This window comes from Carlito syrichta, unplaced genomic scaffold, assembly GCF_000164805.1.
Source record: "Carlito syrichta isolate Samal-C Ts95f unplaced genomic scaffold, Tarsius_syrichta-2.0.1 Scaffold302779, whole genome shotgun sequence".
In the NCBI taxonomy this organism is placed as follows: Eukaryota; Metazoa; Chordata; class Mammalia; order Primates; family Tarsiidae; genus Carlito; species Carlito syrichta.
In genome coordinates, this window is record NW_007246875.1 from 343,639 (window position 1) to 353,933 (window position 10,295).

Consider the following 10,295-nt stretch of genomic DNA (forward strand, 5'->3'; position numbering starts at 1 on the left):
TCCGGCGATCCTTCCGCCTCAGCCTTCCCAGTAGCTGGAACTACAGGTGTGCACTACCACACCCAGCTAATTTTTTTTTTATTTCTTGTAGAGATGAGGTCTCGCCAAGTTGCCCAGGCAGGTCTTGAAACGCTGGCTCAGGCAGTCCACTCACCTCAAGCCTCCCAAAGCACGGGATTACAGGCTGAGCCACCGAGCCCGGCTGATATATTTTCAAATAGTGATCAGTATTACGAATAAAACAGACTGTGATCAAGGGGACTTGGAGTAGTGCTGTGGTGATGAGGTGACATATCAGCCAAGATCCAAAAAACAAGATGCAGCCAGCCACGCGAAAACTGGCATGCCCAATAGTTGAGGCACCTAGATCAGCAAGTGCAAAGGACCTGGGATGGGAGTAGGCTTGGCATAGTCAAAGAGTAGGAAGGTACCGGTAGGGCTGTGACTTGTGGGGAAGGAGTGGTTTGGTTCGGGATGCAGGAGGAAAGATTGGCAAGGGTGGGTCCTCTGTGGCTGTTGAAGGGGTGGGGTTTCATCATGATAAGTAGTGGACAGGTGGAGGAGGCCTTGAAGTAGGAGAGAGGGGCTTCACTAGATTTACTTTTATTTTATTTTTATTTTTTGGGTTGGAGTCTCACTCTGTTGCCAAGGCTGGAGCACAGTGGCACATTGCTCATGGCCACTGCAGCCTCGATCCGCTGGGCTTAGGCGAGCCTTTCGGCTCACCCTTCCAAGTAGCTGGAACAACAGGCGCATGCCACCACACCTGGCTACAGATTTGCTTTTAAATGATTATTTCAGCTTTTCTGTGCAGAATCATTTGTAGGGTGTTGAGAGTAGAAAGGCGTCCAGATGAGAGATTGTGGCTTGCACTAGGGTGGTGACAATGGCATGGACATGTATGGACAGATTCGAGCCATGTTTGGGGGTTGCTGAGGGTATGCATAGGAATGAGGGGAAGGGCAGCCTGGGTTAGGGGTGAATCTTGCATTTTGTTTTAGACAGGTTAAGTTTGTAATGTCAGGTATCACATGGTGGTGTAAATATGTGGCTGGACCTCTGGAGTGGAAGCTGTCTCCCTGCTCACTTAAGGAGAAATGCTGGGACTGGCAGGACCTGAAACTGGCCAGACCTACTGCATTGAGAACATACTTGTTTCTTCTTGCACTTTTTGAGGGAGATGGAAGATGCAGACTCTAGGTTCTTGAGGCTGCTTCCAAAACCCACAGACCCTGCGGTCCATGGTTCATTCTCCAGTTACATTTCCAGTTCACCAGCTGAGATGGGTAGGAATTGGAATCAGTTTGGAATCAGTCCATCCTACCCTGGGGACTCAGCATGTGCTTGTTGCGAAAAAAGCCAGGTGTGGGGTTCCATGGAGTACTGCTTTTGGACTTGCTGTGGGGGAGTGGTGCTCTATGTCAGGGCTTGTGAGTTGGCCTAGGGCTCGTGTGTCATCTGCCATCTACTTCCAGGTTGACATTGGACAAGTTAGCGACCATTCTATGGCCTATCACCCTATTGGGGTAGTAGTCTTGGGTGCTGAGACTTGGCATAGATTAGGCTCTTATTGCACACACTTGTTTTCCTTGCCCATCTGAGGCTGGTGAAGATAGTCCTGAGAGCTGTACCCACTGTGAGATGGGCCAAGCACCATGTGGACTGGGGGTGGAGCAGGAGTTTGTCCCCATCCAGATGGGATGTTGGGAGATGCTTGGAGTGGCTTTCAGGGGCTCTGTAGTACCTAACTTCTCCAACAGCCAGTTTCTTGCCTCATTCTAGCAAAAGCGCAAAGGTGTAGAAGGGCTCATCGACATCGAGAACCCCAACCGGGTGGCACAGACAACCAAAAAGGTCACACAACTGGATCTGGACGGGCCAAAGGAGCTTTCAAGGAGAGAACGGTAACATCGCTGGCCAGGCCTTGTGACCTAAGCACGCAGGCCAGGTGTTGGCCTTCAGGTTGCTAAGGTACCCAGCTCCTCAGCCCTGACTTCCTGGGCTCTTATGTCCGAGGGGCTGGGTGTAGGGTCCAGCTCTATTTATTTCTGTCTCATCTCATTCCCCAAAGGCTTTACAGTATCTTTAAAAAAAAAAAAACCCCACAGAATTTGTTTTCGCCAATGAATACATGATATCAGGGAAAGTAGAACAGCAGATGCAGACCTGAGCTTTATGCTTGAAGTAATGGCCTATGGATGTGGAGGGTTGTCCTCCATTGTTGTCTTCCAGAGCACTACACCCTGAGGAGACTTCCCTTCTCCAGTCTGATCTGGCCATTCCTGGCCTGCATCCATCTGTAGTGCTGTGGCCATAGGGATTAAGGAGAAAGAAAACTTGGGGCTATTGCCAGCCAAGAGGCAGTTCATCCCAGCACAGGGGGCTTCTGTCTGGCTCAGCTGACTGCCCCAGGCCTCTCTGAGTCCTGTGGGGAAATGGAGCTGCAAATGTCTTCTTTGAGAGTTGTGTGAGGCTTGAGATCAAGCACTGAAGTAGTTTGCTTGACTAGTGCTCTGACTTTTGGTGGCTGTCAGGCGACCTCAGGAGACTTATGAGAGGTTGAAGGCTGCTGGGGAAAGCAGCCCTGGTTTCTCTCCTGGCCAGGCTGCTAGGATGATGGCTGAGGAGTGTGTCTATAAAAGCCTCACAAGGAAGGCCCGTGAGCTTGGGGCGTGATTGGAGGCTGCTAAGGACTCCTCTCCCCTTTCAATGGCTTCCTTCTTGGTAGTGACTTCCCAGAACCTGTTGTTCTGGGCTGCTAGAAGGGCTCTTGTGCCCACCCAGCTTCTGCCCTTGTCAGCTGTGCTGTCCTGGACAACTCACTGCCTTTTATGGACCTCAGAGTCCTCACCAGTAAAAGGGTGATCTTATTGCTACCACTACCCTTTGGGATTGCAGAGATGATAACCACAAAGACCAGTACCCTTCTGCACTTCACCTTCACTGAGGGTCCTGCAGAGCCTTTGAGCAGCCTTGCCCCTCATTCCTGAGAGCATAGCTTTAGTGCTAAATCTGGCATGTCCCTCTTGGGGTGGGATTTGCTGGATTGACGGGCAATACCTCCTCATCTCTGTAACAAGTGTCTCCTGGGCAAGTTGTCCGCTCATCACACTCCCAGTGGCTGAGTTTCTCTCCCTCCCCTCTAGCCAACCCCATGCCTTGCTTCTCATTACTCTTCAGCTCTGTTTTCTGTGTAAGCCTCTGGGAGGCCATGTCCTTTCCCCAGCCTCCTGTCAGGCATGGCTTACTCTTCCTCCAGCACTGCCCTTTCAGAAAACCATTGCAAATGGGAGCCCTCCAATCTCACACCCTGAAGGGCATCCACTCCAGTTCAGAACCTCAGGCTTGAGAAGATCCACAAAGGAAACTACTGACCCTATCCACTCTACCTACTGGGTTGATGACCATTGTCCCATGAGAGTCCAGCTTTTATTCGCACGGCCCTAAGGATGGGGCTTACCCACTTGGTCTACTTCTTTCTTTAGTCCTTTTAGAATGTGGTTTCCAGTGTCTTCCTCCTCCTGGTCATCTTGGAACACACAGAGCACTTGGCTTTGGTCCATCTGTCTCACTGTGGCCACTAGACCCTAGTCATGAAGCCCTCAAGCCTCTTCCCCTCCCCCTACAGCCAGACACTGTCCTCTCTGCCAAGGTTCTTAGAGTCGCAGGTGTTTCCCATCTGGGCCTGTTCTTCTGCTTGCTTGTTTGGTGAGTGTCCATTAAGCAGGGGACGTACAGAGCCAGGGCCCCTTCCAGGCCCTCTTCCACCTTGGCCCTAGGCCGAGTATTTGGCCTTTATTCTGGTTCCCGTGTCCAGCTCAGCAAACAGCGTGAACGATGTCCCCATGACACCATTTTATCCAAACAGAGAAGAAATTGAGAAGCAGAAGGCAAAAGAGCGTTACATGAAAATGCATTTAGCTGGGAAGACAGAGCAGGCCAAGGCTGACCTTGCCCGACTGGCGATCATCCGGAAACAGCGGGAGGAGGCTGCCAGAAAGAAAGAAGAAGAGAGGAAAGGTAAGTCCTGGACTGCTCATGTGAGGGACAGCTACCTAACTCTGGTTCTAGGCAAGCCACCAAACCCTGAACTGTCTATGAGGTGAGGGTAGGTGAGGAATGACAGCTTCCTGACAGGTCATTCAATAAAGGCCCTCACCCATGTGTGCCCACCCCTTCCCAGGGGGCTAGAAAGGTCCAGTGGTGTCATGGAGTCAGATGTGGGTTGGAATCTCAGCAGAGCATCAGCCACAGTAGAAGAGTGGTCAGTTCCCTAAACAGCAAGACAAAGCCATGTTCTGGTCTGAGGCTCAACGGTCCCACTAGCCTCCCTCTGGTGCCTTGTGAAGCTAGCAGAGCTGTCTGAAGCTACCACTGTGCATCTGCATGGCTTAGGAGAGTGAGTTGAATACACAGCAGTACAGACCCAGGTGAAACCTGGCCCGAGCATCCCTCTTCCCGTGCCCTCCCTCCAGGCAGGCCAAAAGAGGTAGGGGGGTTCCTCTAGACTAGGGTGTCTCTTGGGAGTTGATCCAGTTAATATAACATTTGACTCCTGACCTTCTGTCTCCCTGTGGTCCGTGAGAGCCCCTAGAGATCCTGCTGTCCTGCCTCACCAGATTGTGAGGAAACTGGGGCATTGTCACCCACACTGGAAATCCGTTTTCCCAGCTCCCCACTCGGCTCTGCCTCACAGACCTCAAGCAGGAAAGGACCTCATGCTTGAATGTTGTTGCTGATTTTAGACTTCAGATTCAGAACCCACAGGGAAGGTTAGAATTGCAGGGTCCTGCTGAGGAGGGTGGGTTGAGAAGTTCCTCTTGTCCACTAGATTGCATGTTGGCGGGCCTTTGTGGAATGGACAGCTTTCCATAAGGCAGTGGCAGCCATTGAAGCACGTTGGGAATGTCTGGGTGCCTGGGTTCAGTGGCTTCAGCAGAAATCCTGTCCTGCAGGGCACAGCAGCCTCGGCCCTTTTCCTTGGGTCCCTTCACAATATGGTGGCTTTGTCAGTTTGCACAGAATATCTTCTGAGGGTTTTCAAAACAAGTTCTATTATTTTGGCGTGTGCATGTGGAGGGGCACTTGTACTTTGTTCTAACCCCTATCCTTCCCTTCCAACCCTCAGCAAAAGATGATGCCACGTTGTCAGGAAGACGAATGCAGTCGCTCTCCCTGAACAAGTGAGTGTGACTGTGGGAGGAGACGCCAGAGAACTGGGCCGTGCTGCCAGGACCTCTGCTGTGTCTCCCCCACCCTGTGCCCTGGCGCCGCTGCAGCAGTCCCTCGTGGCCAGGAGCCCCCCACAGCCTGGGGCATCCTCTTCATCTTGGCGCAGAAATTGTTTGGGGAAATGTGGGAGGGCTGGGGGAGGGCAGCTGCTATCTTTGAGACAGAAAGATGCAGGAGAGCATTTCATATGTAACCATTTGAACGTTTCCGCTGTTTTTAGAATTCAGAACCCATGTTGGGGGGTTGCCTGGGAGGCGGGGTAAGAAGAGCTTCCATTTGTCTGGTAGATTGCACGTTTGGGGGTGGTTGTGCCGGGAGACAGCTGCTGACAAGTTCGCTACAACCAGCCCTGGTCTGTGTTGCCTGGGTGCTCATTCAGAGGGGCTGTCATCTGGGTGCCCATGTCCCTGGGTCCTTGAGGGTCACGGCTTGTCCCTGGCCAGTCCCCTGTGACTGAGGCCTTTCCTCTGCCCTTCCCTGCCTCAGCCCCACCCACCTGGCCAAGGCCCGTTTTTAACCCTATCCGTTGATCATTTCAAGAAACCTCTGTTCACTGTGTAGCACCCAGGCAAAACATGCTCTACAAATTCAACTTGTATATTTGGCAGATTAAACTTGACATTATCGTAATCCTTCTTTGGTAATCCATCCTTTGGCTCCCAGGCCTGAGCCATTTTTACCTTGCAAGGCACTGTACCACCCTCAGGCAGGTGCCCCCAGCAAGGTTCAAGGCCCATACCTAGCTGGTGCAAGGCTTTTATCAGGTGGCACTGAACAGGGTGCAGGGACGGGACCCCAGGGTCATGGCTGGAAGAGACCTCAGACGCCAGAGCCAGCCCTCTTTAGCCATGTGTCATGTTAGACCAGAGCAGACTGAAGCAGCACCGCCAAATGCCTCTCTCCTGGCTCCAGGTGTCCTCTGGTGGTAACAGCCTCAAAGTTTGTGCTGGAGAAAGCAGCTCAATAGTTAGTACCCAGAGCTGGCTGCCTCATTTAATCCTTGCCACCTTGTATGGCAGGGACTGACAGTAGGGAGACTGCGGCTTTGTGCAATCAAGTAGGCTGCCTGTGGTGCTCTGGTGGGGGGAGGGCAGGTTGTTTCACCTTGTGAATGGCAGCATCCTTTGTGCTTGCTTCCAGTAAGTCAGCGGGTCTGTTGACATTATCGGGTACCAGGTGCAGAGGGGGCAGGTTGCCCAAAACTGATTTAGTGGCAGAGACAGAACCCAGCCTGCCTCCCAGCATCTCCTGCCACGCCACGCTAGGCTTGACCACACTGGGGTCCACAGCCCCAGGAGCCCTGGGACGGATCCTACAGCTGCTGGCCTCTGCCGTTTGCCCTGATCTCCTGCAAGCCCTGGCCTGCCAAAACCCCCAACACCAGCTCCTGAGGAGCGGGAACGACCAGAAAGATTTTGCCAGAGCACCTCCCCATCCCCAGAACTCATGCAGGTGGCTGTCCGAGTTCAAGTCTGTAGTCATAAAAACGAGGTGGAGGAAGGTTCGAGAAGGTGGTGGCTGTTATGGGCAAGGTTCTCGGGGTCCTGTTGCTGGCTCTGAAACAGGGCAGGGCAATGAAGTAGGTGTCCTGTGATGTGCTGGAAGCCAGAGCCATGTGAAGAAGCCATTTGCCAAGGTTCCCTCTGTGTGCCCAGGACAACTGTCCTCTTATTCCACCTTGGGGAGAAGCCAGAGGCAAGGCCTTCCTTGGTGAATAGGCCTGGATGTGTGGTTTTGCAGGTCTCACCTGGATACATGGAAGATGCGCCAATGAGTTTCTGTGGGTTAGAAGCATTTTCCTTGCGGCTTGGCCAGAGGTCCTTTCAGCAGATGCCCCAGCATCAGGGCTCAAAAATCAAACCTGAATTTGAATCCTGACACTGCTACTTTCTGCCTGTGGGACACTGTAACTTCTTTCTCTGTTCACTTTTCGTTAAAATGGGTGTAACAAGCCTTCCTTCCCAAGGGAGCAGGGGGTGACTCATATCCGTTAGACTCTGCCATTCACCCAGGTCGCCTGAGCCATCCTGGCTCCCCCCATCCCTCACCTCAGCATCTTACAGGTCCCTAGGGCCTGTGCTGTTTCCAGTCCCCTGCCCGATCTATCTTCCCACACCCTTACAACTGCAGCAGCCTCCTCCTGGGCCTCCAGTCTGGTCTCTAGAAAGCCAAGCTGGCCCTGTCGACATCAATCCTTCAGCTCCTTGGAGGTGCCACACCCTTGCACACAGCCCTTTGTGCTTGTGATTCCTTGCCTGGAGCCTTCCCTCAGTCCCCTCCCCTCCTTTTCCTGGCCTTCCTTGGACAGCGGGTTCTCATCTGCTTTATCCACCAGGCTGCAAGCTTCAAGGCAGCAACTCTACCTTTGACTCTCCCATCAATATCTAGCAGGGCCTTGCACAAGAGAGCTTACTCAGCCGGTGGTCCCAGAAGCCATGTTGATGTTCACCATGGAGCAGGGTCCAGGGTTCTCTTCTTACTGTCTAGGCCTTCTGCCTGCCACTGGAACTTCAGCCACCTTTGGAAGGGCCATGTAATGCCCTTTCCTTCCTATGGGAAGCATATGGCTATGAGCCCGTCCTCTTTAAGCCAATACCCGTGCCCATCTCTGTATGTCTATAAGGTAAAGCCTCAGCCGGGCTCAGTGGCTCAGCCTGTCATCCCGCACCTTGGGAGGCTGAGGTGAGTGGACTGCCTGAGCCCGCGGGTTCGAGGCCCGCCTGGGCAACTTGGCGAGACCTCATCTCTATAATAAATCAAAAAATTAGCCGGGCATGGTAGCGCGCGCCTGTAGTTCCAGCTACTCAGAAGGCTGAGGTGGAAGGATCGCCGGAGCCCAGCAGGTCGAGGCTGTGGTGGCTGGGAGCGGCCACTGCACTCCAGTCTGGGTGACAGAGTGAGGCTCCAACTCAAAAAAAAAAAAGGTAAAGCCTCTGCTGAGACCAAACAAGAGCATGCTTGCTGGTGATGATACTGTAATAGGGGAGAAGCCTGCTGCTCAGGGTCGCAGAGAAGGGGAAAAACACTAACTGGATGCTCCTGAGGCCCATGTTTTCCTGTCTGAGGAAAGCCACAACAGGTATGTGAAGCCTCCCTGCCCATTAGTATAAAGCCTGACAGTCACATCTGCTCCAGGACTGAACCTCACTTTGCAGCTCGCCAACACAGGCTAGAATCACGTTTCTTACAACTGCTGTCTCATTGTGCTTAAATAATCAATGGGGTCTCTTCCCACAGGAGAGGCCATCCTGAGAGACTAGAATAATGGGGGATGAGGCATCTTTCTATTCCATTTTATCCTACAAAGAAAATTTATCACTAGGAAATCTGTGGATGTAATTCATTACCTGGTAAGATAAAGCATAATTATATAAACAGGTAACCCAGAAGCAGGTGGTTAAACAACACACTGAGTAAAATAGGAATAATAAGGTAACTAAAAAATTACGATATAGAAATCAACTGCCTACATAATAACAGATGTAATAAATTCCCATCAAGGTCCAGAACCAGTCTGGAATGTGCAAGCCTCTTGTCCAGGAGTTTGACTTGTGAATGAGTGGCATCTGGTCCTGGCATCTTTGGGAGTGGTAGCCCCAGACTGGACTGCAGGAGGGAAGAAGTTGTTTGGGATAAGGCCCTTGGGCATCAGGATCAATTTTGCTGGCAAGCAGTTGAAATAAACTCTGCCCATGCAAAAATCAAATTTTCCCTGTAGTACCAGCTAGCTACCTAGAGGCTGAGACAGGAAGATTGCTTCAGTCCAGGAGTTTGAGTACAACCAGAGCAACAAAGAGACCCTGACTCAAAGCAATTAAAAAAAAACAACTTTCCTTTACACAGGCAAGCGTGTCCACGATTGCATTTTTATTACCTCCATGTTTTGAAGCAGTTCATGACCAGCATAATGCTTTGGGGGCACTGTTTACAGTAAGTAAAAGCTTTTTTTTTTTTTTTTTTTTTAAAGAAAAAGGCACGTGTTTCTTGAATGGGTAAGAAAAGCTTCCCACCCATCCCCTCCCCTTTTGAGGGAACAGCCCCTTTGGGGACCCGACTGGGGCCCTAGAAACATTCAGCAAAGCGACACTTGGCCTCTCTGACCTCTTCGCCCCACTTCCCCAGCAGCTGGGATGAAGGCAACATATTCCTCACAGGTCATTTGATCTTGAGGTCCTTCAAGGCTGACTCCAAGCTCTGCAGGGAGGAAGAACGGACAAGCTGGATCTCAGCTGTCCTGCAGACACCCCGCCCCAGACCCCTAGATGCCCCATCTCAGCCCTGGCCCTGCAGAGGGCAGGAAACCTGGTCTTGGGGCCAGGTAGACGGGGGTTGAATCCCAGCCCTAAGGCAAGGCCTCTAGGGGACACTGAGTCCCAGCTGTCAAGGGACCGCGCCCTCCCGTCGTCCCCACCCATCGCCTTTCTTGGCAGGGACGAAGGACTGGGGACATCGGGCACAGGGGCTGGGGCGGATCGATCCTGGCGGCTGGATGGGAAGCCAGCGTGGGGCAAGTTTCACCTTCACATCCCAGATGCTCATCCCGCCGTCCATGCCGGTGGTGCAGAACTGCGAGCACTTGGCCTTGCCCCCGCTGAGCACCGAGATCTGACTGCGGGGTGAGAGAGGCCTGTGTATCCCCGCCCGCCTGCCCAGAGCTCCCGACCGCCGCGGGCGCGGGCTCCAGTGAGACAGAAGGGCCGCGACGGGTGCGCCCAGCCGGGGACGACCTGGACGGTGGGCGCAAAGTCTGCTTTGGGGGCGCAGTCCGGGCGAACGGGACGAAGGCCTCGGCAGGCAGTGAGGCCACGCGTGTCCGCGAGGCGCGCAGCGCGGCCGCAGCGCGGCCGGACGGCGCAAAGGCGAGAGGTGGGGCTAGGAGGACGCAGGGGCCGGTGGACGGCGGGGCAAAGGGGTTTCGGCTGAAGAAGCCGTCGGATCTGGCGGCTCCAGAGGGCTGCGCCGGCGGGAGGGCTTGGTCGCAAAGCTCAGCCTCCGACTCGGGTGGCAGCTTTTGGGTGTGGGAGGGTCTCTCCCGTGTTCCACCCTAGACACTTAGAAGGCTG

At 53.2% G+C, this 10,295-nt stretch overlaps 2 protein-coding genes across 3 annotated transcripts in view; one reads left to right on the forward strand and one right to left on the reverse strand.

Annotated features, from left to right (window-relative positions):
• The window catches only part of PDAP1 (PDGFA associated protein 1), an 11,760-nt gene extending 5,898 nt beyond the window's left edge, over positions 1–5,862 (forward strand). The window contains exons 4-7 of one of the 2 annotated variants that reach the window (XM_021711857.1): positions 1,783–1,904; positions 3,869–4,020; positions 4,192–4,195; positions 5,129–5,359. In XM_021711857.1, the coding sequence (XP_021567532.1) occupies positions 1,783–1,904; positions 3,869–4,020; positions 4,192–4,195; positions 5,129–5,138 (288 nt within the window). In that variant the 3' untranslated portion in view covers positions 5,139–5,359. Of the gene's footprint in view, positions 1–1,782; positions 1,905–3,868; positions 4,021–4,191; positions 4,196–5,128 lie in introns of both variants that reach the window. The other variant, XM_008057140.2, reaches the window with a different exon arrangement.
• A 3,184-nt stretch (positions 5,863–9,046) lies between these two features.
• ARPC1B (actin related protein 2/3 complex subunit 1B) overlaps positions 9,047–10,295 on the reverse strand; it is a 17,702-nt gene continuing 16,453 nt past the window's right edge. The window contains exon 10 of the mRNA XM_021711856.1: positions 9,047–9,426. Coding sequence (XP_021567531.1) covers positions 9,388–9,426 — 39 coding nt within the window. The 3' untranslated portion in view covers positions 9,047–9,387. The remainder of the gene's footprint in view (positions 9,427–10,295) is intronic.